Source organism: Nerophis lumbriciformis, linkage group LG34, assembly GCF_033978685.3.
Source record: "Nerophis lumbriciformis linkage group LG34, RoL_Nlum_v2.1, whole genome shotgun sequence".
NCBI classification, from domain to species: domain Eukaryota; kingdom Metazoa; phylum Chordata; class Actinopteri; order Syngnathiformes; family Syngnathidae; genus Nerophis; species Nerophis lumbriciformis.
Genome location: NC_084581.2, coordinates 3862248 through 3890158, shown reverse-complemented (window position 1 = coordinate 3890158; position 27911 = coordinate 3862248). Strand labels below are relative to the sequence as shown.

The window sequence follows — 27911 nt, the reverse complement described above, 5'->3', positions numbered from 1 at the left end:
GTATATAAATCTTTACTGCCATCTAGCGGTGGCTTTAGTGACATACATGACGAAATTAGCGCTTTCAGGAACCTTTTTAATATAACATTAGTTTATTTACTTTGTTTCAGTGTTAACTGTATAAAGCATATAATACTTTTTATAGTAATATGTTTGTGCATTTTTACTGGAAATGCTAGAAAGGCGGTTACCATGACAACAGTACACAAGCTGGAAATGCTGAACCTTTTGTTAGTTCTCTGCCATCGACACACTTTGATCTGCACCAGCAAAAGGTAAGCCGCCATCTTAACACTTACACGTCATTATGAGGCAGTGTTGTTGTGCTATGTTGTTATATTCTGCAACTATAGTGTGGTGTTGTGTTAAGCTAAGATGCTGTAGCAGCAAAGCTATAAAGGGGAGCTTCGAGCTTCTGACCATTTCCTGCTTTCCACTAACTTACTTAGATGTCCGATAATATCGGCCTGCCGATATCATCGGCCGATAAATGCGTTAAAATGTAATGTCGGAAATTATCGGTATCGTTTTTTTATGCCCCCCGCGACCCCAAAGGAAATAAGCGGTAGTAAATGGATGGATGGATCGATGGATGTTTTTTTTTTATTATCTGTATTTTTTTTATTTGTTTTTTATTAAATCAACATAAAAAACACAAGATACACTTACAATTAGTGCACCAACCCAAAAACTCATTCACACTCATTCACACAAAAGGGTTGTTTCTTTCTGTTATTAATATTCTGGTTCCTACATTATACAGGTAAAAGCCAGTAAATTAGAATATTTTGAAAAACTTGATTTATTTCAGTAATTGCATTCAAAAGGTGTAACTTGTACATTATATTTATTCATTGCACACAGACTGATGCATTCAAATGTTTATTTCATTTAATTTTGATGATTTGAAGTGGCAACAAATGAAAATCCAAAATTCCGTGTGTCACAAAATTAGAATATTGTGTAAGGCTAATACAAAAAAGGGATTTTTAGAAATGTTGGCCAACTGAAAAGTATGAAAATGAAAAATATGAGCATGTACAATACTCAATACTTGGTTGGAGCTCCTTTTGCCTGAATTACTGCGTTAATGCGGCGTGGCATGGAGTCGATGAGTTTCTGGCACTGCTCAGGTGTTATGAGAGCCCAGGTTGCTCTGATAGTGGCCTTCAACTCTTCTGCGTTTTTGGGTCTGGCATTCTGCATCTTCCTTTTCACAATACCCCACAGATTTTCTATGGGGCTAAGGTCAGGGGAGTTGGCGGGCCAATTTAGAACAGAAATACCATGGTCTGTAAACCAGGCACGGGTAGATTTTGCGCTGTGTGCAGGCGCCAAGTCCTGTTGGACCTTGAAATCTCCATCTCCATAGAGCAGGTCAGCAGCAGGAAGCATGAAGTGCTCTAAAACTTGCTGGTAGACGGCTGCGTTGACCCTGGATCTCAGGAAACAGAGTGGACCGACACCAGCAGATGACATGGCACCCCAAACCATCACCCAACCATGCAAATTTTGCATTTCCTTTGGAAATCGAGGTCCCAGAGTCTGGAGGAAGACAGGAGAGGCACAGGATCCACGTTGCCTGAAGTCTAGTGTAAAGTTTCCACCATCAGTGATGGTTTGGGGTGCCATGTCATCTGCTGGTGTCGGTCCACTCTGTTTCCTGAGATCCAGGGTCAACGCAGCCGTCTACCAGCAAGTTTTAGAGCACTTCATGCTTCCTGCTGCTGACCTGCTCTATGGAGATGGAGATTTCAAGTTCCAACAGGACTTGGCGCCTGCACACAGCGCAAAATCTACCCGTGCCTGGTTTACGGACCATGGTATTTCTGTTCTAAATTGGCCCGCCAACTCCCCTGACCTTAGCCCCATAGAAAATCTGTGGGGTATTGTGAAAAGGAAGATGCAGAATGCCAGACCCAAAAACGCAGAAGAGTTGAAGGCCACTATCAGAGCAACCTGGGCTCTCATAACACCTGAGCAGTGCCAGAAACTCATCGACTCCATGCCACGCCGCATTAACGCAGTAAATGAGGCAAAAGGAGCTCCAACCAAGTATTGAGTATTGTACATGCTCATATTTTTCATTTTCATACTTTTCAGTTGGCCAACATTTCTAAAAATCCCTTTTTTGTATTAGCCTTACACAATATTCTAATTTTGTGACACACGGAATTTTGGATTTTCATTTGTTGCCACTTCAAATCATCAAAATTAAATGAAATAAACATTTGAATGCATCAGTCTGTGTGCAATGAATACATATAATGTACAAGTTACACCTTTTGAATGCAATTACTGAAATAAATCAAGTTTTTCAAAATATTCTAATTTACTGGCTTTTACCTGTATATCAATATATATCAATACAGTCTGCAAGGGATACAGTCCGTAAGCACACATGATTGTGCGTGCTGCTGGTCCACTAATAGTACTAACCTTTAACAGTTAATTTTACTAATTTTCATTAATTACTAGTTTCTATGTAACTGTTTTTATATTGTTTTACTTTCTTTTTTATTCAAGAAAATGTTTTTAATTTATTTATCTTATTTTATTAATTAAAAAAAAAAGTACCTTATCTTCACCATACCTGGTTGTCCAAATTAGGCATAATAAATGTGTTAATTCCACGACTGCATATATCGGTATCGGTTGATATCGGTAATTAGAGAGTTCGACAATATCGGAATATCGGATATTGGCAAAAAGCCATTATCGGACATCCCTACTTGTTATTTTATCATAAACTTCTGTCTTTAATCAGGTTTTATGCTTCAAATCAGACGGGTGCGTTAAGAAGAATCCTGTATGTTGAAATATGCATGTGTAAGCAATAAGCAACACATTTCAACTCTCATATCAGAAATAAAGTCAAAGATGAACAAGAAAGGGAATCACTTGAACTTCAGAATCAGAATCAGAAATACTTTAATAATCCCCGAGGGGATTTGGACCTAATACAAGAGTTGTAAAAACAAACAAAACAAAAAAACAGTATAACTTTATGCATTGTCAAAGAAAACCACAATGTACCCCACGGGGCATCTGATGCAGCAACTATGGACACATTAGCGGTGGATTTTAAAACATTTTTTGTTAGAACAATATTTGCTGTTTGACTTCATCAAGTGAAGAAACACCTTGGCTGCTTTGTTGTTTAAATCACAGATATTGGGAAATATTTATTATATATATTTATCTATATATATAAAATATATGATATATTTATATCACCAAAATGATTCCAGAGTGTGGCCAACGTTGCTGCTCACTGCTCATCTCCCAGGGGGTGGAACAAAGGGATAGGTCAAATGCACAGTAATTTCACCACACCTAGTGTGTGTGTGACTATCAGTGGTACTTTATTTGTTGTTGTTTGTTGTAGTTACATCTATTTCTATTGTATTCATTTATCTATTTTACACTTGTTTAACCTGCACTAACCAATGTTTAGCACAGGACTGCAATCTATTTGTGGCACAGGGATCCCCCATCGAAAAACACTCACAGGACAGTTTAACACACTTTTGTGACATTTAAAAAAAAATGACAAAAAGAGGCAAAATATAATGTTTATTTGTAGTTCTAAACATACTGTATATTTTTTATTTTCATGATTTTACTCACTTTTTGCACTTGTGACAATTCTTGATACAATCAAAAAATTATATGTTGGTCTTCTGACCTAAAATATACACTATATTGCCAAAAGTATTTGGCCACCCATCCAAATGATCAGAATCAGGTGTCCTAAACACCACAGGTGTATAAAATCAAGCACTGAGGCATGGAGACTGTTTCTACAAACATTTGTGAAAGAATGGGCCGCTCTCAGGAGTTCAGTGATTTCCAGCGTGGAACTGTCATAAGATGCCACATGTGCAACAAATCCAGTCGTGAAATTTCCTCACTCCTAAATATTCCAAAGTCAACTGTCGACTTTATTATAAGAAAATGGAAGCGTTTGGGAACAACAGCAACTCAGCCACGAAGTGGTAGGCCACGTAAACTGACAGAGAGGGGTCAGTTGCTACAGAGCTCCAAACTTCGTGTGACCTTCCAATTAGCCCACGTACTGTACGCAGGGAGCTTCATGGAAGGGGTTTCCATGGTCGAGCAGCTGCTTCTAAGCCATACATCACCAAGTCCAATGCAAAGCGTGGGATGCAGTGGTGTAAAGCACGTCGCCACTGGACTCTAGAGCAGTGGAGACGCGTTGTCTGGAGTGATGAATCACGCTTTTCCATCTGGCAATCTGATGGACGAGTCTGGGTTTGGAGGTTGCCAGGAGAACGGTACATTTTGGACTGCATTGTGCCGATTGTGAAATTTGGTGGAGCAGGAATTATGGTAAGGGGTTGTTTTTCAGGAGTTGGGCTTGGCCTCTTAGTTCCAGTGAAAGGAACTTTGAATTCTCCAGGATACCAAAACATTTTGGACAATTCCATGCTCCCAACCTTGTGGGAACAGTTTGGAGCGGGCCCCTTCCTCTTCCAACATAACTGTGCACCAGTGCACAAAGCAAGGTCAATAAAGACATGGATGATAGAGTCTGGTGTGGATGAACTTGACTGGCCTGCACAGAGTCCTGACCTGAACCCGATAGAACACCATTGGGATGAATTAGAACAGAGACTGAGAGCCAGGCCTTCTCAACCAACATCTGTGTGTGACCTCACCAATGCGCTTTTGGAAGAATGGTCGAAAATTCCTATAAACAAACTCCGCAATCTTGTGGACAGCCTTCCCAGAAGAGTTGAAGCTGTAATAGCTGCAAAAGGTGCACCGACGTCATATTGAACCCTATGAGTTAAGAATGGGATGGCACTTCAAGTTCATATGTGAGTCAAGGCAGGTGGCCAAATACTTTTGGCAATATAATGTATGTGTTTTTGTGTGTGTGTGTGTGTGTGTGTGTGTGTGTGTACAAACAGCAACAGTACAAAAACAATGACACTATTTTAGTGCAACATAACTGTAAACAGAATTTTTATTCAAGGTATTTGACAAACAGAGATACAATTTAGACTCATTCAGAAAACGACACCTCAGATCTCTCAATTAGATGAAATCTAAAAATGTGTACATGCTGGTAGCTTGTTAGCGCCACTGCTATGCTCATGTTTGCAGCGTTATTGTCAACAACCTTAGCTTTTAGGGCTTCACTGCTCTCAAGTACTCCTGAAATGTGCACAGTGGCAGGATTTATTTGTTTGTGCACACTCTAAGTGATCCAAACAAATGCACGTTGACAAAAACTATGACAACATTAACTACACATTTGTTAACAAATAAAAACGAGACAATAATGTTGTCAAAAATTCAATTCAATGATACCTAATTTGGTCTTGTCGACAGCAGGGGCAAGTTATGTTATTGAATGATGGCAAGTCAAGTGAAGAAAGCTGGTAAGTACTGTAACTAACACACTACTGTTGAATTTAATTATCACGTTTCCACAGATGTCCTCAGACAGTGTCGTGTCAAAACAGGATGGCGTTGCCAAATCCCGTAAAGCAGGTACACTAAGGTCCTGATTTATTAAGATCCTAATCCCACGCACAAGACAGCGTGTGCAATCTATAAAATTGTGTGTACTATTAGTGGGCGCGTTGCATGTGATTTACTAAGACTGCGTGCACAGTTCAAAAGTGGTGCAGACCTTGTTTACAAACCTCGTTTCCATATGAGTTGGGAAATTGTGTTAGATGTAAATATAAACGGAATACAATGATTTGCTAATAATTTTCAACCCATATTCAGTTAAATATGCTACAAAGACAACATATTTGATGTTCAAACTGATAAACTTTTTTTTTTTTTTGCAAATAATCATTAACTTTAGAATTTGATGCCAGCAACACGTGACAAAGAAGTTGGGAAAGGTGGCAATAAAAACTGATAAAGTTGAGGAATGCTCATCAAACACTTATTTGGAACATCCCACAGGTGAACAGGCAAATTGGGAACAGGTGGGTGCCATGATTGGGTATAAAAGTAGATTCCATGAAATGCTCAGTCATTCACAAACAAGGATGGGGCGAGGGTCACCACTTTGTCAACAAATGTGTGAGCAAATTGTTGAACAGTTTAAGAAAAACCTTTCTCAACCAGCTATTGCAAGGAATTTAGGGATTTCACTATCTACGGTCCGTAATATCATCAAAGGGTTCAGAGAATCTGGAGAAATCACTGCACGTAAGCAGCTAAGCCCGTGACCTTCGATCCCTCAGGCTGTACTGCATCAACAAGCGACATCAGTGTGTAAAGGATATCACCACATGGGCTCAGGAACACTTCAGAAACCCACTGTTAGTAACTACAGTTGGTTGCTACATCTGTAAGTGCAAGTTAAAACTCTCCAATGCAAGGCGAAAACCGTTTATCAACAACCCCCAGAAACGCCGTCGGCTTCGCTGGGCCTGAGCTCATCTAAGATGGACTGATACAAAGTGGAAAAGTGTTCTGTGGTCTAATGAGTCCACATTTAAATTGTTTTTGGAAACTGTGGACGTCGTGTCCTCCGTACCAAAGAGGAAAAGAACCATCCGGATTGTTATAGGCGCAAAGTTGAAAAGCCAGCATCTGTGATGGTATGGGGGTGTATTAGTGCCCAAGGCATGGGTAACTTACACATCTGTGAAGGCGCCATTAATGCTGAAAGGTACATACAGGTTTTGGAGCAACATATGTTGCCATCCAAGCAACGTTACCATGGACGCCCCTGCTTATTTCAGCAAGAAAATGCCAAGCCACGTGTTACATCAACGTGGCTTCATAGTAAAAGAGTGCGGGTACTAGACTGGCCTGCCTGTAGTCCAGACCTGTCTCCCATTGAAAATGTGTGGCACATTATGAAGCCTAAAATACCACAACGGAGACCCCGGACTGTTGAACAACTTAAGCTGTACATCAAGCAAGAATGGGGAAGAATTCCACCTGAGAAGCTTAAAAAGTGTGTCTCCTCAGTTCCCAAACGTTTACTGAGTGTTCTTAAAAGGAAAGGCCATGTAACACAGTGGTGAACATGCCCTTTCCCAACTACTTTGGCACGTGTTGCAGCCATGAAATTCTAAGTTAATTATTATCTGCAAAAAAAAAAAGTTTATGAGTTTGAACATCAAATATCTTGTCTTTGTAGTGCATTCAATTGAATATGGGTTGAAAGGGATTTGCAAATCATTGTATTCCGTTTATATTTACATCTAACACAATTTCCCAACTTATATGGAAACGGGGTTTGTAGATGAGGATTTTGCGTGTATACTAATGAGGCAGCTCTGCATATTCATCTTATCCTGCTCCAACATGTGGCGTTTTGCTGTGTTTTCAAACATGAAGGAGACATGTGCCACTTTTTAAGGGCATTTTAGACACAGTCCAAAGTGCATCTACAAAAACAGAAACCACTTTTTTCTCAGTTTTTTTAGCATGTAAAGGTGCGCTCATGGGAGAGAACCTGCGCTTACTTGATCTCAAGAAGCAACAAAATGCATACATCAAGAAGTTTTTTTAATATGGGAGATATTGTATATAAATAATATAGTTTAAGTGAAAACACAAAACTTAAAAAAACAAAACGCCAGCAGACATTGTTTTAATCATTTTATTTATATATTTAATTGTTTTATTTCTGACAGACCATGCAAATACGTTGACACACAAACATATGACAGACGATTTTTTGTCAATCGTTCTGATCCTGCAGTCGTGTGTGTGGCTCAGTTTGCAATTACTTTTCAGATGTGCTAAATAAAACGCTAAAAAGTGCTGGCAAAACGGTGATGAGTGTTGATAAATCACATTACACGTGTTGTATAATATCTCTGCAACTTCTCCTCCCAGTATTGTGGTCGTTTTGATGCTCAGCATATATTCTGCATATTCATGAGGACAGATGTAAAATGGATGGCATGCCTTATTCTGTTCACCTAAAGGGGAACTTCACTTTTTTGGGAATTTTGCCTATTGTCCACAATCATTATGAGAGACAAGAACACCCGTTTTTTTTTAGGATTTTAAAGATTATTTAAAAAACGGCTATAGGGAGTCATTGTTGTAGCCTTCAAAGCCCTCTAAAACAGGGGTCTCAGACAAGCGGCCCGCGGGCCAATTGCGGCCCGCGAGACGTTATTTTGCGGCCCGCACCTTAATATGAAAATGTAATGTTCGTGCGGCCCGCCAGTTTTATATGAATGGCGCTTGACAGTGTCATACTTGCCAACCCTCCCATTTATCCGGGAGACTCCCGAATTTCAGGGCAACCATTCTCTCGAATGTCTGCCGATTTTCACCCAAACAACAATATTAAGGGCGTGCCGTGATGGCACTGCCTTTGGCGCCCTTTACAACCTGTACAAACAGCATGCCAGCCCAGTCACATGTTGTATGAGGCTTCTGCAGACACACGTAAGTGACTGCAAGACATACTTGATCAACAGCCACACAGGTCACACTGAGGGTGGCCGTATAAACAAGTTTAACACTGTTACAAATATGCACCACACTGTGAACCCACACCTAACAAGAATGACAAACACATTTCGGGAGAACATCCGCACCGTAACACAACATAAACACAACAGAACAAATACCCAGAATCCCATGCAGACCTAACTCTTCCGGGCTACAATATACACCCCCGCTACCACCAACACCCCCCCCCCCAACCTTACCCCCCCACATATCAACCCCCTCCTCCGTGCGTCGGTTGAGATGGGCGGGGTTGGGGGGGTGGGGTTTGGTGGTACCGGGGGTGTATATTGTAGCCCGGAAGAGTTAGGGCTGCAAGGTGTTCTGGGTATTTGTTCTGTTGTGTTTATGTTGTCTTACGGTGCGGATGTTCTCCCGAAATGTGTTTGTCATTCTTGTTTGGTGTGGGTTCACAGTGTGGCGCATATTTGTAACAGTGTTAAACTTGTTTATACGGCCACCCTATATGTGTGACCTGTTTGTCTGTTGATCAAGTATGTCTTGCAGTCACTTACGTGTGTCTGTAGAAGCCGCATCCAACATGTGACTGGGTCGGCACGCTGTTAGTATGGTGAAAAAGCGGACGCAACGACAGGTTGTAGAGGACGTTAAAGGCAGTGCTATCACGGCACGCCCTTAATATTGTTGTTCGGGTGAAAATCGGGACAAATTCGGGAGAATGGTTGCCCCGGGAGATTGTCGGGAGGGGCACTGAAATTCGGGAGTCTCCCCGGAAAATTCGGGAGGGTTAGCAAGTATGTTGCTAGGGCGGGATAGCCATTCAAAGAAGGTGAATTCATTAAAAGGTGCATGCTAGATTTTTTTAAGAAATCTTTTCTTGCGGCTCAGCCTCACCCAGTTTCTGCATCCAGTGGCCCCCAGGTAAATTGAGTTTGAGACCTCTGCTCTAAAACAAATTCAAATCCCTCCATCAACATTTAATATACACTGCAGGTATATATGTATAATGTATAAGTAATATGTACAATATTTACCGTATTTGGGTCATTTTATGCATTGCCAGAACTGGTTTCCTTCGCGCATATATTTCCGTTTCAATAGCAGTGCACTTCCGACTTCCGGCAACAAATGTGTGTTCCTACTTCTGGATACAAACCCGAGTGTTTTTTAAATCATGGCAGACTTGGTAACAGACAACAAAGGCGACAAATTAGGATTAACAACCTTCTCTTTTTGAAGCTGGACAATATACTGAGGCTGAACTATTGCTTCTAGAAGCGAGCACGAAGAAAGAGTGAGACGTTGGAGCAGACGAAAGCCGAGAGATTTTTTATGTTGAAGAGGTTCATTTAGCCTACTAATGTGTATTAATAAATGGTTGATTTATATAGGCTAGTAAGGTAAAGCTTTGTACCTGAAACTTTACCTTACTAGCATATATAAATCAACCATTTATTAATTAAGCCAAGAGATTTGACGCTGTAAATGTGGAACTTGGAGCCATGCTATTCCAACATAAATGGAGTGCCCAACCCAGTCAATTTGAAAAAACGTCTCCGACCAGCTGGACGAAACGCACAACTGTCCATTGAGTCACTTTGATATTGATGATGATATACCCAGCACGTCAGGCGCGTCATTACAACTACAGTACATACTGTATACTGTCAACCTAGCTGTGAAATGTGGGCTAATACTCTACATATACTGTAATATGATTGTTCATGTTTTTCAGTCAGTACAGATTGGTGTCCTATCACATTGTTGTGCATTACAAATGTAAACGCATTTCGTGTTGACATAGAAGCTAGCTTATCTCTTGCCGTAGTTAGCTTTTTTTACGGCTAATAACATAGCTTGGCGATGGGTTAATACGCTAAAAAAAGAGTTCCTCAGTGTTTACTCTTACAATAACAATGTCGCTACAGTTTGGTTATAATATATGTTACGGAACATAAATGAAGTATTTTTGAATGGATTTTTAAAGCGATTTAAAGGGACAATTGATTGCTCATATTAGTTGCATTGCTAGCCTCCTAGAACGAGACGATTTTTACATGTTAGAAAGCAAAAAAATGTAAACCCTTTTGTCTTCTTGTCTCTCATAATGATTATGAACAAAAGAAGTGCAGTTCCCATTTAATAGACGCAACCCACTTTGCACACGTTTTTAGTAGATCAGCTTTGCATGTGCTATCAGGTTTGCACATGTTTTAGTAAATCAAGCCCTTAATAGTACACACACATATTATGTACTTCATAGACATAGAGACTCATGCTAACTTTGGTTTTCATTACTTTTTTACAGACACAAGAAGGAGGAAATCACCGGACAGCAAAAGCATTCTTCTACAAAGTTTAAATGAAAAATCTGATCGACAAAAGGTGTGTGTTTGCCTGTATATTGTGGTGTGTTCTTTAAATATTAATAGCTGATTAATGAGTAATAATCTTGCTGCGGTACAGGACTCTGTTTTACACGGAACATAGATGGAATGTATGACAAAAAAATATGTATTGGAATAATATGACACCAGCAAAACCAGACCTATCCCAAAAATCCAAGAAAAAGAGGACACCTAAGTTGTGTGTCACCATTACCTCATCAAATAGTTTAAGATAAAGTTCAGCCCAAGAAAAAATGGCTTTTGACTCTGTGAGAATAAAATTATGTGGACTCTAGCTTGCCGGGCTCCAGTGTCTCTTTGGGACTTAAACTCTGATTTGGATTTGCAAAGAAACGTTTAGATTTTAGCTTACAGGTAGTTTTTTTTAAGAAACTGTGATTTGAGTTTATGTTTTTCTGATAGAAACTTTCATTTGAGGGTTTTGGATAAAGAAAAACTTTGATTAGAATTTGGCATTTTCTGAACAAACTTTACTCTGATTAGGATCCCAGTTTTTTTTTCTGAAAAAACGGATTCAAACTTACTTTTTTCCTGAAGAAACGTTGATTCAGACTGAGTTTTGTCTCAAGACTTGGATGTGGAATTAGTTTGCGCTGAATAAACTTGATTCAAACTTATTTTCTTCAAGGAAACCTTTATTTTGGCATTGATTTTTTCGGAAGAAACTTGGATTCAGACTAAGGCCTTGTTCACACTGAAGGTCATTTTTTTATTTTTTTTGCCCAAATTTTTTCATGTCAATGTGAACAGTGCAATTCCGAATTTCTTTAATCCAACTTTGATTTGAACTTAATTTTTTCCTGAAGAAACTTTGATTAAGAATTAGTTTTATCTGAATAAACTTTGATCCAGTTTTAGTTTTTCCCGACGAAACTTTGATTAAGACTTAATTTTTTCCCTGCTAAACCTTTGATTTTAACTTAGTTTTGTCTTAATAAACTGCATTCGAAAGTGTTTTTGCTGAATAAACTTTGAGTTTGACTTAGTTTTCTCTCAAGAAACTTTGTTCCACACTTAGTTTTTGATAATAAACTTTACTTGAGAGTTAGTTTTCTCCATAGAAAGTACAGGAAACATATTAACCTACATCATTTGGCTCTGATGTTGTCTTCCTGTGCTCAGGAGATGCGCAACTTCCTGTCCCTCCCGATTCACGAAAAGACGACCTATAGCACCCGAATGATGGCAGAGCAGAGGAAAGAGCTTTTCAAGCAGCTAAAGGAGGAAGAAAGTGTGAATATGCTAAAGCAAGCCAGGAGTAAGTCAACCCTCCCGATGCAAACACCTGCAAGGCGTGAGTTGAAGTTGGCCTTGTTGAAACAAAGTGAGTTGAACTTGGCGAGGATGCGGAACATGAACACGGTTAAAAACTCTTTAAGAACTCTGTTTTTTTTTCAACGCAGCACAAATTGTGAGAGAATGTAAACATGACTTCATCGCCATGGAGCGTCAGAAGGCCGTGTTAGAGGTAAATAACTGCAGAGATTGTTTCACAGTTTGCAGCAGTGATAGGGGATGTTTGTCAACCTTTTTCAGTCAGTTACCCCCTACCTAACCTAAGAAACTGAAGGTAACATTTCTATTAAAATAATGTAAAAATGAAAATGTATTTTTCCCCTTGGAGTGACATCGAGTATCCACTTTTTGAAATCCAGCTGTAGTGTATTCCCACTTTGCTTTTATTCTCAGGCCATCATCTCTAACAATCAGTCCTCCCTTCACCGCTTTCAGATATCGCTGATGACAAAGAGGTCAGAGATATGTAAAATGGACAAGGCCATCGCAAAAGAGCAGAGGCAGCTAAGGGAGCTGGAGAAGCTCATTGAGAAGGACAATCAAAGCTTTGAACAGTTCCTGAGAGACAATGAGAAGAAGTCTATGGAGGCCCGAACATTGTAAGAACAACGTAAATATACACAACAAAGGTCTCAGGACACGAATTAATCGGAAAAGTGTTCAGCGTTTGGACAGGACTTCTTCTCAAATAGATCCATAAAGACATGAGTTACATGTAGAAGAACTTGCATACAACCCCTGTTTGTTCTCATTAATGTTCTTGTGGATGTATGTACAATAACTTACGCAGATACACTTTAAAATGTCCTAGCAAGTCCTACCAGAAGAAGGGTTGCTGTTATAACAGCTCAAATAAAATTTTTACTTTCACTTCCTGTACTTTCAACAATTCAGTGTCCCGTTACTTCTGTCTGTATAGCGTTTGAGCGACAATCTTCTTGCAAATATGTCAAGTTGATAATTATAAATAGTTAATGTTTTTGTTTCAGCTTTGAACAAGAAGCCAAGTCCAAGGAGGAGAAGAACACTGAGATTAAGAAGTTGACTTCTGAAATATCAAAGTTACGAAGGCATCTACTCCTATTCAATTACTCTAATACTCTCATTATTACTTTTTTCTTCCTTAACTCTGCACAATCCATATACTATGTATATATACTAAGGATGTAACGGTATCAAAATTGTGCCAACAACAACAACAAAAAGATGCCATATTGTGTAAAATGAAGTGGCAGCACTGGCAGGAATGTTTAGAATAAACACACTTACAGCAATTGAACACAATAATAATGCTCAAATATTCTAATCATATTAATTACTACAAACATGTTTTTTTAAGTGAAAATAAATGTGCATAAAAATCTATTTTTCAAATATAAAAAAAAAAAAGTAACTTACAGTTGGTGTCTTTAAAATGACAATGTAAAACATTCAGTGTAAAACAATAATTTTTACTTTAGTGTCTTTCAACTTTTACTTTATGACAACCAGTGTCCTCCACAGTGGACATGTTTATATTTTAGTTTGGAAAATGCTGTTTCTCAGAGAAGTTAACAAACAATTTAACTTTTAATAATGTAAATACCTAACAAACTGATGTTTGGCTTTGCTGGCTTCAAGTATCTTTTCTGGGTAATGGTTTATGTGGTAGAGCCTTGTCTTAGGTGTACCCGGTCCCCGCCTTCCGCCCAAGTGCAACTGGATAGGCTCCAGCCTCCCCGCAATATCGAGAGAGACAAGCGGTAGAAAATGGATGCATGAATTGAGGATTCATCAAGTAGCTTTTTGGTTTACTCCTATTTCTTGCGATGTACAGGTTTTTTGGGTTATTTTCCTCTGTTGCTGTGGCATGACCAGCTGGCTGTGTCGCCTTGGAAACGCTCAAGACGAAAGTGGCGCGCTTTAATTTGCAAAAAGCAGACGTTCTTACCTCCGCCAAAGACGTTATGTTTTCGCCAAGGCTTGTTTGCCTGTTTGTTAGCATCTTAACTCAAACGGTTACGGACGGATTTTGAAGACATTTTCAGGAAATGTCCACAAAAAAACAATTCCTCTTTTCTGCTACGACAATTCACTTCCTGTTTACAGCATTAACGTGCTGTGCAGGGATTCCAGCAGATGTACTTTATTTTCAGACCCGACCAACGCTAAAGCGCCAGAAAAAAACTACAATCACCAAGTTCTCGTTTGATATCCTCACACATCAATGCGTTATTATGAAGACTTTGAAACTGTAATACTGCGGTATCTACAATACCATTACATCCCTAATATATACTCTCATTTTAACTCCTATTCACTTATTGTTTTAAAAAAATGTTTTAACAACATTTCTTCTTCCTCCTCCTTTATTCATCGACGCCTAATCTGTACAGGCGGTTCTCGTGTTAAATTGTTGCGTCGTCCTGTGTTACGTCCTCCCGTGCTGCAGTGTTTAGTGTTGCGACGTTCCTTGTTACGACGTTCGTGTTTTGTGTTGTTCTTTGACACAAGTTTCGTGTTACGACAATCCGAGTTGCGTCGTTTGTGTTACGTCATTTCGCGTTGCGTCGTTTGTCTTACGAAAATTTGTGTAACGTAATTCCGTGTTGCCTCATTTATATTACGACAATCAGTGGTGCTTTTTTCTCTGTTAAGACATTCTGTGTTGAACAGTTCCGTGTCACAACGTTTTGTGTAACGTCCTTCTGTGTCACGTTGTTTGGTTACGAAGACACTCACATAAATGAATGTTATTGTACAAAACGAAACAAAACAAGTTACACAGGTGCAGCGGAAGAAAACGTAGACGAATCAAAGCTAGAGCATCACTCTGTCTGTGCAAACCACGCCAGCTCATTTCTCCCCCTCCAAACCTTGCTTGACATGCACCTCCAAAAATAAATTTAACATTGCATCAACTGCGAGGCGGACCACGGAGCTGTGATTAGTTGACTTTTTTCACAATTTCTGCTACATAGTCTTTCCTGCCTTTCCCTCTTGCTAAAGCGTCATTTTTAAATTGTCCAAAACCAAGGTAATAATGGTGCAAATTGAGGCACACCCCAGCAAAGAAATTCGCAAATACGAACATTTATATAATACTTGCTCGCTTCATTACAAGGATTTTTGAACAACAACCATCGGTCACTACAACTACTACACAGAAAGCTAAATAGCTGAACTGCAAGATTAGGCTGCACAACTCGAATGGAGACTGAGGACCTTCCGTGTCCACCGACCAGTCGTATATAAATGTATTCTTCATATTGTTGCTTATTTCAACTTATTTTCCTTCTTAATTCAATAATTATCAATAATTATAATTCATCATAATTGTTTTCATTGTCATATCAATCCTTAATTTGATTTATTCTCATCTCAATTACATTTTATTTTATATATTTATTTATTTATTCCTACACCATTAACTTTAAATCAGCTACTGTATATACTTTACTGTAATTTTGTTCCCCTTTCATTTTTCAACACATTTTTTCTTTCTTCTTTTTCTTTCCTTCATCACCGCATCAGCCATTGTAACACATTCTCAGATTGAAAACACAAAATGTAATCAAATGAATTATTGGAAGTGTCAACATGTACAAGATATGGTGAAAATTATCAATGATGAATATGGAAAGGCGTTTGGATTAAATAAGCTCTGCTAAATGTAATCAAGTGAGTGAAATACAAAAAAAGGTATGATAATTTGAAGCGTAAGCATCTAAACTATGTATTCTCCTATTAGTGAACTTTCCAACTATGAAGAAACTCTACAAGAGTACAAGAGCTACAAGGAACTTCTTTTGAAGTTGTCTCCACCAGACTGGCAGGAGGCCCAGAAGGCGAAGGTTATGAAGAAAATACAACTGATGGGCAACACTGAGGATGAGCTGAACAAGGAACCAATGGACTCAATGACAGTCAAGCAAGGCAAGTACAGTACATGAAAGTATGTGACTCACAATAACATAATAACTAAAACAAATAATAAGTAACATGTTCACAGGTGTGGAAAATAACAGAGGCAGTGCCAGGCTGTCACCTGCAGAGAGCACCAGGTCTTCAGCATATGTTGCATGACAGACACTATTTTGTTGCATGTCCTATGGAGCAGTATTGAGCCAAAGCATATATTTTATTCTCAAAAAGTCTTAAACCACAGAAACAAAAAAAAATTCACAAAAAGTATATATTCTAATGAGTTTTAGGTTAATGGTGTACCCTCTGATATCTAGTGGAAGAGCACTACGTCGCTGGCATAGCTGGATAAACAAAGAAGCATTATTTGTAGTATTCAGTATAGACAAGCATTTTTCAACCAATTAAGTGAAATGAGATAATCTGACCTGATGCTGTGCATATTTGTAGGTTTTTATATTCTTGCAATTATTGTGTTTTTTTAAAGATACAATTTGCGTGTTTATTTGATAGTTGGGGGTGGTTTTGGTATTTTCAGTGTTAGGAATGATTATGGCCTTACAAACGCTGTTACTTTTTCTAGTAACAAGTAATCTAACTAATTATTTGTACCTACAGTACATTACAATGCCGTTACGGATGTGTTTGAAGTACCATGCCACGCTACTTGTAAGCTGGTTTTATTCAGGGTCGATAATTTGGATTTCAAATGTGGGTGGGACACAACTGGCTTGAGTACAGGGAAGGGGTTTTAAGGGATCATATGCATGCATGATTTGGACTAATATGAATACCTGGGAAACAAATTGTTCAATAATTTATGTTAGGCCGGTGGTCCCTTGTTCCCTGGGCGCCACACCTGCTGTTTGTGGGTTGGGCTCTCTGGGTGGCTGGGGCCGTACTCTGGCTCCCACACACACTGGGAGTCAAATATATTGTACATACAAATACACATGTATACTCACCTACACAACATTATTCATACATACTGTACATAGGTACCTACGCTCCCACATACATACACAAATACAGTACATACCTACCTACTCTAAGTTTGTACATCCGCACGCACATTCACTGTACAAACATACATATACACATACTGTACATACACATTCACTGTACAAACATACATATACACATTCATGTACATATACATTCACTGTACAAACATACATATACACATACTGTACATATACATTCACTGTACAAACATACATATACACATACTGTATATATACATTCACTGTACAAACATACATATATACATACTATACATATACATTCACTGTACAAACATACATATACACATACTGTACATATTCAAGTACATATACATACATACACTCATGCATATAATCACGTTTCATCAAACATATATTAACGTTGTTGCCCTAGGGGAAACTGTGTAATACATGGCACACTAACAAAGCTTAACCTATTGTTACTATAACAATCTACAAGGTTAATATAGCTGGCTTCTCTTTCTTACCCTCCATTTATCTGCTTTCTTTTGTATCTTTAGTTATCATTACATATATGTATTGTTGCATTTGAACAACTGTATTGTTGATAATAGAGGTACATTATTATTATTATTCATTATCAATAGCGCTATTTCTTATGGTATTTGTATTGCTCCATTTGTAGTGTAATAATGCTCATTGTCATTTCTGTATTATTATTTATTTCACTAACTGCTTCTTTGCTATCACTTTTATCATCATATTTGTACATATTGTTGTTATTATTGTTGTGTTTGCTGTTGTTGTTTTTGTCTCTCTGTCTTAGCCCCCTCTGGACCCCACAATTTCCCCCTCTGTCTTCCTTTTTTTCTCATTATATCCCCTCCTGCTCCGGCCCGGCTGCACCAAATGATAATATAAATACATTTAATAAAGTCAAATGCAAATAAGGCAACAAGAGAAGTATCCCACACTTCTCTTTTGTAAAGTAGATTTGTTCAGCCGGTATGGGCATCTACATCAACAATATGATTTGCCTGAGAAGCTGGACAAGACAAAATAATAATAATAATAATAATAATTTATGTTAGGTACCAACTAATTAACAGTAAAAACAAACTATTATTCATTTTTTTAAGTTTACTTGTATCCTCGTATGTCCTGGCTGAGATTCAAACCACCTTCTCTGCAACAAAAGACAGTCCAGTAAGACACTGTGCCACCAATAGACAAGATTGTGTTCTTATTTTCCTAACAGTGTTTATGCCAAAAAAGTCAACAACAGAGCCATCTTCAAGTGAAGCCTTGTTTTTAATTGTTTTCTCTTTTACTTGCTTTGGAGGCCAACTCTTCTTTCGACATGCATCCAACATCAGCGCATCTGACCGCTCATCAGTTGCTGCATGCGGTCAATCATTGCAGTGCAGCAAAGTTTAACAGAAATCTATACTCATTGTTTTTTTGCTCGGTGCAAGTGCTTAACTTGTCTCTATTTAATATAGAATGTATTTTCGGATGATAAAACAACCACCTGAGCACATTTAAACGCATGAAACGGCGTCAGCAACATCTTGTAACAGTCAGTCCTTGCGGACTGTTGATACAATTTACGTTTTAGCATATTGGATTGTTTTTAGCCTTTTTATTTTACAAAATCAAAAATATCAACCTGACCCTCACTGGAAAAAGTCGGGACACTCCTGCTCTCCAATAAATTGAAAACAGTATTTTTGCAGATATATTTCTTGTTTTATTTCATTCTCAGATACTCTCACTGGTTACAATTTTAGGTCATTCCGCAAATTCTCAGGACAGGCACTTATAAAAAACGATGACAAAAGTAGGTGTGTCCTCATCTGATATTGATACCATATATCAGAAAAATAACAAGTATTAGATCATAACAGCTGATATATACATTTTCCAATATAAGTGAATCGATGCAAGCAGTCTTGCAGCGTATTTACTTCTGCAAAGCTGAACAGCCAGTTTCATTATATGCTACTATAAGCTCGCAGCTACACAACAGCCAAGCACACAATAGCACAGAAGTTACACATCCTTAAGAATTAAACAGTATTGCGATCTAAAACAGCATATTTCTCAATTCAAACAAGTATCAAATAATTATAGTTGCATATTACTTACACATACAAAGTCTCCAAGGCAGAAGGGTATTAGAAAATATCCAGTAACAAACGTGTCCGCATACTTACTGCATCATGATCTTAACTATACTGTGGTCACAACCTGTCGCCAAAAACTAGTTACCACATTTCTCCAACTTAAACACACCATAAATCCATTATAGACTTAATAATACATAGGTTAGTGTTTTTCATATCTATCATTGTTCTCTGTTTGACTAATTGCACTTGATCAAACCTTTTCTAACATTCCTTACTACAAAATAATAAAAGTATATGTATAATTCCTGCTGATACCTATCGGTACAATATCGGTATCCGCCAATACTCAAAGCTCCGTTATAAGTATCGTATTAGGAGTGAAAAAGTTGTATCTTTACACCTCTAGACAAAAAGCAAACCTTTACTAAGGCTCATAGCAGCTATAAATCCAAAGTGTGAATGGCAACAATCAAGAATCTTAGCAGCTAAAGGAGACTCATTTTAATTTGATTGATTGATTGATTGATTGATTGAATTTGGATTAAATTGGCGGTCACTGATTGGTTGATGAAAAAGCTATTGAATTGTTCCCACAGTTTCATTGAAGCATTTTGTAAGATATTATTGTCAGGAAAATGTGTTTGTATGTGGGATAAATGTAGCCATAAAGTTGAACAGTAACAAAAAAAGTCAGCATGCAAACATACTTGGCTTCAGTAGAGGTCTTCATACTACTGTTATTGTGGCTGTATATCTCAGTACACCTTGCAGACAACAAACACAATGTTGTTTAAGACAGTACCTCTTAAAATTAGTAATTGTTATCTTTTTATAAGTAGTTGTGTACCTTATTTTTATGTGTGCATGTTTTTTTTCCAAATGATCTTTCTTTCATATTTTCCTGAATGTGATAGTGTCTCAATGCGGCTTGACCCGGATGCTGACGGTTCAGAATACGAGGTCAGTTTTACACAACCTTACTTCATTTGCTGTCGCCCACAGTTGCCGACTTACTGTGTATCACATCCTCACAGGAAGATCCAGAGTTGTACTTCACTGACCCAAAACAGCTTATTGAGCTGATGACGGAGCTAACAGAGCAGAATCTGTCTTTGATCAAGAACTCTACAAGAGCTGAGGAAACACTAGAGGAGCTTAAACAGTCGATGGAGGCCATCAGAAAGACGACGTAAGCACTGCTTCTTGGTGTAAGGAATGTTCCGGTGGATTGAGTGCAGATCATTCTCTATTCGAAGTGAAAAGGATGAGGCACTCCTAACGCAGCAAATGAATGAGATGAATAAGAGGATCGAGGAGGAGAAAGCGAGAGCCGCAAAGCTTAAACAGAAGGTTCAGCTGCATGTTCTGTTGAACACAGAGGATGAGGTGAGGAAGCACTGACGCAGGGAGCAGGTTTTAAGGTCAGGAATCACATCCACTGTGGGCCCATAGCAGGATGACATGCTGAGTGCGCTCAGCGAGAAGGTGGCAGAGGTGTATAGGTGCTGTGTGGACAACAGGGGGAGCAGCCACAGCACCTTGGAGAAACTGGCCAGCATTGAGAAGCAGATGTCTTCACTGCTGCACTGCCTGGATGACATACCAACAGAAAGCTTGGAAATGATGCAGAAGATCAAGGACAGCGAGAGAAGGACCAGGTATGCCATGACATTCTCATTAGAGGTGGTCTCCCTTTTAGCATCATTTACTAGTCCTACACAAAAAAAGAGAAACTGCATTTTTTTATGTATGCATGTCTTTTGTTGCATTTTTGGGGAAATCATTTACAAGAGATAAACATAGGAGCTAGCAGCTACACAACAGCTAAGCACACAAAAGTACACAAGCTATACATACGTAACGTGTCCTTAATTGAACAATATTGCAGTCCAAAACATTTGCCAATATATTCAAGTGTCAAATAATTACATTTGCATATTACTTATCAAGGCAGAAACCTCTTAGAAAGTATCAAGTACCAAACATGTCCACATCATTCAACTCACTGCATCATAAGCTTAATTTAATGAATCGTTGTGACCACTAGGTCATACGGTTAGTGTTTTCTTTACCTGTACCGTTGTTATATGTGTGATTTCACATAAACAAGCAATTTCGAACATTCCACACTACAAGTTAGTAAAAGTATGTACTATGAGTCGTGCTGAGATCGTATCGGATTAATATCAGCATCAGACAATGCTAAAGGCTCCAATATCGGTATAGTATTAGAAGTGAAAATGATGTACAGGGTCATCCCTAATAAATGTACAGCATGATTATTGGTGACTTGAATATATTGCCATCAGGATTTGTTTAATTTGGATGTGTTTATACAACATTCATGCGTCTGCATTTTCTGAATCTTTTGCTCTTGAGGCAACGTGAAGAAAAGCTGAGGATGCAAAGAGAGAAACAGGTAGAAAGGATGAAGAGATACTTAGAGCGGTCGCTCTCTGAGGCCAAGAAAACTGTAAGTCCTTCACTTAATGATTTTTTATTATGTGTACTGTGTTTAGCGCGGAGAGTGCATGGTGCTGCCTAATACATTAAATTACATTACAGCATCATTAAAACATGTAAGCATAGTAGTAACTTTTACTGTAGGCTTTTCAATCAGTTACTTTTTTTTCATATTTCAGTCAAATCTCACTTATTGTATTCTCGGGGCATTGAATGGATCGCAACTGGATGGTTGAGATTGTCCTAGAAGACGTTTCACCTTTTAACCGAGTAAGGTTCATCAATTTATGCTCAAACACTAGATAGGACAGCTCTTGTCTGCGAGATTGTGCTGGACTCAAGTCTTTATCCTCTCCATACCCCAACAAGAAGGCTTTACCTCTTTTGGGATGCCAAACGACAGTAGCCAAGATGGCAAACACAGATCGAACTCTCTGTGCTGTTGTTGTTGTTGTTGATGGAAGTAACGCTAGTTGCTATGTGTGAAACACTACATGGTTACAGCATGTATATCAAGTGCTGTTGGGGGGCTTTAGTGGGATTTATAGGCAAAATAGATAAATGCCCATCACCTGCATGGCCTTGTGCTAGCATTTTTTTTATTATCTACAATGCACAAAAAAGGGAAAGACATCAATCAATCAAAAGTATTTATACAGCCCTTAATCAAAAGTGTCTCAAAGGGCTGCACAAACCACAACGACATCCTTGGCTCAGATCCCACATCAGAGCAAGAAAAAACTCAACCCAATGGGCAAAGTGAGAAACCTCGGAGGTGACCGCAGATGTGGGAACCCCCCCAGTCCACAGAGAGTCCAGTCCATAGTGGATCCAGCATGGGATCATCTTGAATGGAGACAAGTCAGCAGCGCAGAGACGTCCCCAACTGATGCACAGCGGAGTGGTCCACCCTTGGTCCCGTCTTTGAACAGCTAGTGGATAGCACATCATCACGCAGGAGAGGGGGGCAGAGCAGAAAAGAAAAGAGACGGCAGATCAACTGTCTATTTGAAGATTGATGAAAAAGTTATTGAATATATTTAAAGAGTATACAAATGAGTTTTAAGATGGGACTTAAATGCTTCTACTGAGGTAGCATCTCTAACTGTTACCGGTAGGGCATTCCATAGTACTGGAGCCCGAATAGAAAAAGCTCTATACCCCGCAGACTTTTTTTGGGCTCTGGGAATCACTAATAAGCCTGAGTTCTTAGAATACAGATATCTGGCCGGGACATATGGTACAATACAATCAGCAAAATAGGATGGAGCTAGACCGTTTAGTATTTTATATGTAAGCAGTAAAACCTTAAGTGCACCGGAAGCCAGTGCAGGTGAGCCAGTGGCGTAATATGATCAAACTTGCTTGTTCTTGTCAAAAGTCTAGCAGTCGCATTTTGTACCAACTGTAATCTTTTAATGCCAGACATAGGGAGACCCGAAAATAATATGTTACAGTAATCGAGACGAGACTAATAGTAAATGAAGAGCAGAATAAAAAAGTAAAAAGTGCAGTTTTCTTTTAACAACTACCTTTTTGCACCCCAAAAAAATGAAACCATTCTTGTTGAGGTATGCATTTACCTTAGAGCAGTCCCAGCAGGCACAAGACATTAAAACAACATTGAGAACTTGCTGAATTAGGTCCTGACGTTGAGCAACTCAAACATAATGTTGAAAGAACATGCTTTTTGACAATGTTAATCAATGTTGGGTTCTGATGTTGACTTGACCATTGAAATTTGGTCATTTCCCAACCAAAATTCTACAACACAAATACAACATTGAAACATTATTTTTGACAACGTTTATTCAATGTCAGGTTGTGACTGTCACAGTGTGTTGGTGACGAACCCCAAGATGCAGAGACGGCAGGCTTGGTGCAGGAAAACATGATTTAATTTAACACTAAAACAAGAACAAACAAAAGGGTACAAACAAAAGGCTAACTGTGGACAAGAAACAAAAACACTTACTGTGACACGAAGGAACTATGACATGAGCAGAGTGAGCAGAAGTAGACATAGCTACAACGATAAGTACTAATGACATTGACAATCATAATGACAATACTCCAGCACTGACTGGAGGGCAAAGCAGGACTAAATAGTAGCTGGCTGATTGACACCAGGTGTGGCCAGGTGCCAATCAGCCACAGCTGAGGGGACACAGCACTCAGGGAGACAAGCAGGAAATAGAACCAAAATACAGGAAATAAAGACAGACAGAGGAAAAACTCAAAACATAACTAAACTGTCAGTGACAAACCTGACAGTGATGTTGTTTTGACCATTGAAATTGGGTCATTTCCAAACCAACCGCGTGGATCTAACGTTGTCTCGATTTACAATTACAACTGTTTTGCAATGTTGTTTCAAAGTCAGTTTTAAAGGACAGGTATGTATAATCAACGGTGTATCAATGTCTTCTGCCGGCTGTGGTGGTTGCCAACACCCGGTAGTGTGACGCATGGGCAGAAGTGGGGATTCTTTCAAAATAGGATAGCTGGAAAACAAAAAATGTAATAGATCAAATATTTTTTTTATAAAATGTTTCTAAAAAACTGATACCAGTGTTCTGGCGAGACATGCTCATCCATTGTAATTTATGTGTTGCCTGCATTTGCGCATGCGTGTGAATCAAGGAATGCATATATGTAATTGCTCACCCCAGAGCGTGCATCCTATTTAAAGGAATCGTTCACGTGAATACGATCGTAACACTAAATAACACTATATATTTGTATTTTTGTATTATATATACTGTACGTGTTTCATATTACAAACTATTAAACTATCAAATGTACGACTTATTAGGTCATGTTTCGTGTGAAGATGTCGAAACTCAAGTACTGCAAGCCATGCTGAGAGCGCTTAAGTTTCCCAGGCAAAATAAATAACCTAATAAATCATACATTTGATTGCTTCTGGTGTGGAACCTGCACATTGAATGACGAAATATAAAAATATAGTGTTGTTTAGTGTAATAATTGCACTTACGTGAAAGATTCATTTAAAAGGGATACACGCAGTGGGATGCACAATTACATATTCGCATTACTCTGAATCATACTGCGCAAATGCAGGGGGCGCATGAATTCCAATGGGAGCATGTCCTGCCAGAACACAGATACTGGACCACAAAGACATTGATTTTAGAAGAAATCTATTTGATTCATTCAATTCCGGGCATTCTGGGGATTCATGCACATGTGCAGATGCAGAGGGCGCATAAATTCCAATGGGGATCACGTCTCGCCAGAACACCGATCCAGGACGGACCTCAAAGAAATCCATTTTAGAAGAAATTCATTTGGGTTTTTATCTTCAAGTGTCTTATTTTGAGAGAATCCTCACTTTCGCCCCTGGATCACACACGGTTACAGTAAGCTAGCAAAATGAGATGCAGGGAAACAAGTACGGGGTCCCACTGATTTTGCATGAAGATGAGTTTATTTTGATGTGATATTAATGTAGTAAATGGTATGATACACATAAAATATAATAGATTTTCCCCCTTTATTTATATTACGCAACTGGCAAGCCCCCGCACCCACCTCCCTAGCCCACCAGGAGCCGGTCTTGGGGCTCAGAAAATTAAAGCTAGTTTAAAAATACTGTACTGTAACACACTGACCAGCTGCGTTTGGACCTTTCACTTGGGGCCACAGGGGCTGTTAATTAGGTGGTATTTTTGTAGTGTACTCACATAAGGTAGGACTATTATTGATGTGAGTATGTGGCTTGTCTGGTCATTGTGGAGGTGGTATTACAAGTCAAATCTGTCAATACGTGGACTATGGGTTGTTTTGTTTTCCCGGAATGCAAAGGAAAGTTGGCGCGGGCAAGGCGTGAATGTAAGTACATGATTTATTTATAACACTAACAAACTACAAAAAAAAAAGAAGCAAACAAAAGGCACGCACAATGGCGGAGAACAAACTTGACTAATGAAACCAAAACTTGCACAAAGGCAGAAACTATGAACAATAAACAAAAACTTACTTGGCATGGAACTATGGTAGCATGAAACAAACAGAGGTAGCAGGGGTGTCAGAAGTAGCATGGTATGAAAGGATAGATAGGATAATGTCACCAGGACGATCAACTGAAACATCCATCCATCCATTTTCTACCACTTATACCCTTCGGGGTCGCGGGGGGCGCTGGAGCCTATCTCAGCTACAATCGGGCGGAAGGCGGGGTACACCCTGGACAAGTCGCCACCTCATCGCAGGGCCAACACAGATAGACAGATAACATTCACACACTAGGGCCAATTTATTGTTGCCAATCAACCTATCCCCATGTGCATGTCTTTGGAGGTGGGAGGAAGCCGGAGTACCCGAAGGGAACCCACGCAGTCACAGGGAGGACATGCAAACTCCACACAGAAAGATCCTGAGGCCGGGATTGAACTCACGACTACTCAGGACCTTCGTATTGTGAAGCAGACGCACTAACCCCTCTCCCACCGTGCTGCCCTTCAACTGAAACAGACAGGCTTAAATAGCAGTGACATGATCAGTGACAGGTGTGCGAGTGCAAAGCGTGAAACAGGTGCGTGACATGAGGACAGGTGAAAACTAATGGGTTGCTATGGTGACAAAACAAACAAGAGTGCACAAAGAGTCCAAAAACAAAACAGAACATGGCTTAAACAAAACATGATCAACAGACATGACAAAATCTTTATGCTAAATTTCATTCAAGTCTCTTCCTATCCAAGTATCTCATCTTGTCAAGTGTAAAATACTGACAATAGCAAGTGTAACCAAGCTGTAAAGTATGTGTGTGTATAAACTGTATGTTCTGTATCTATTATTATTATTATGCATATTATTTTTGGTTATAATGTGCTTTTCAAAACCTCAAAGATGCATTTAGAGAGTAAAAACAAATACAAGTGTCTAAAGGGGTTATAAATGTTTTTTTAAATAACTGTAATTTAATAAATGCATTTAAAAAGAAAATGTGTCTATTTTCCCTTTCAGAGTGGACGTAAACTAATGCCTAGATGCCTCCCGACTGCCCAGAAGGTGAAAGTTAAAAAAGTGGAAAGTGCTTCTGCTGACGATGACTTCAATAACTACTTCTCCACATCATTGGACATACTGTAGGGAAAAAAAGGAACGTGAAATAGTATAATAATTATATTTCTCTGCAAATGTTTTGCTTCTTTCCACACATACAAACAAATTCTTACAAGCTTTATTAAATTCATTTTCAAATTTCAAAAGTTTTTGTTTTTATTTTCTGTCTTTTAAAATGTTGAAAACAATTATTTAATATGTTGAATGTGTCATGGTTCATAAAAGGACTGGGGGAATAAACACAATATTTTTTTAAATATACAGCTCGTCCAGTGGTTCTTAACCTGGATTCGATCTAACCCTAGGGGTTCGGTGAGTCGGGCTCAGGGGTTCGGCAGAGGTCAAGACACACCCGACTCATTGTGTAAATAAAAACTTCTCCCTATCGGCGTATTACGGATATGGCAACAGCAGAAGTCACACTGGTTTGCAGGTGTGTAATTTGTTGTGAGTTTATGCACTGTGTTGATTTTGTTCTTTGAACAAGGTGATGTTCATGCACGGTTCATTTTGTGCACCAGTAAAAAAACATGGTAACACTTTAGTATGGGGAACATATTCACCATCAATTAGTCGCTTATTAACATGCAAATTAGTAACATATTGTACTTATTAATGCCTTATTCGGCATGGCCTTATTATAACCCTAACCCTCTAACACTGGCCCTAACCCTCTAACCCTAACCCTAACCAAATAACTCTAAATTAAGTCTTTGTTACTTAGAATATGTTCCCCTAGTGTCCAAAAAACTCTAAATTAAGTCTTTGTTACTTAGAATCTACATTCCCATCCTCACCTATGGTCATGAGCTTTGGGTTATGACCGAAAGGACAAGATCACGGGTACAAGCGGCCGAAATGAGTTTCCTCCGCCGGGTGGCGGGGCTCTCCCTTAGAGATAGGGTGAGAAGCTCTGTCATCCGAGGGGAGCTCAAAGTAAAGCCGCTGCTCCTCCACATCGAGAGGAGCCAGATGAGGTGGTTCGGGCATCTGGTCAGGATGCCATCCGATCGCCTCCCTAGTTTAGGGCACGTCCGACCGGTAGGAGGCCACGGGGAAGATCCAGGACACGTTGGGAAGACTATGTCTCCCGGCTGGCCTGGGAACGCTTCGGGATCCCCAGGGGAGAGCTGGACAAAGTGGCTGGGGAGAGGGAAGTCTGGGCTTCCCTGCTTAGGCTGCTGCCCCCGCGACCCGACCTCGGATAAGCGGAAGAAGAT

The 27911-nt window shown here is 39.2% G+C and overlaps 1 protein-coding gene across 3 annotated transcripts; it reads left to right on the top strand.

Moving 5' to 3' along the window:
* The first annotated feature begins 211 nt into the window (after window positions 1-211).
* On the top strand, window positions 212-26837 carry LOC133576507 (cilia- and flagella-associated protein 100-like). 3 transcript variants are annotated; one of them, XM_061929791.1, is made up of 14 exons: window positions 212-275; window positions 5466-5523; window positions 10745-10821; window positions 11967-12168; window positions 12248-12312; window positions 12576-12739; window positions 15871-16055; window positions 16132-16183; window positions 20052-20097; window positions 20172-20326; window positions 20394-20523; window positions 20593-20795; window positions 21517-21610; window positions 26593-26837. In XM_061929791.1, the coding sequence occupies exons 2-14, from the start codon at window positions 5466-5468 to the stop codon at window positions 26716-26718; spliced, it is 1557 nt and encodes a 518-aa protein (XP_061785775.1). In that variant the 5' UTR covers window positions 212-275; the 3' UTR covers window positions 26719-26837. The 3 variants fall into 3 exon arrangements, with proteins under 3 accessions (XP_061785775.1, XP_061785774.1, XP_061785776.1); XM_061929790.1 differs by having other exon boundaries at window positions 20590-20795; XM_061929792.1 differs by having other exon boundaries at window positions 248-275; window positions 5466-5533; window positions 20590-20795.
* Window positions 26838-27911: the final 1074 nt, after the last annotated feature.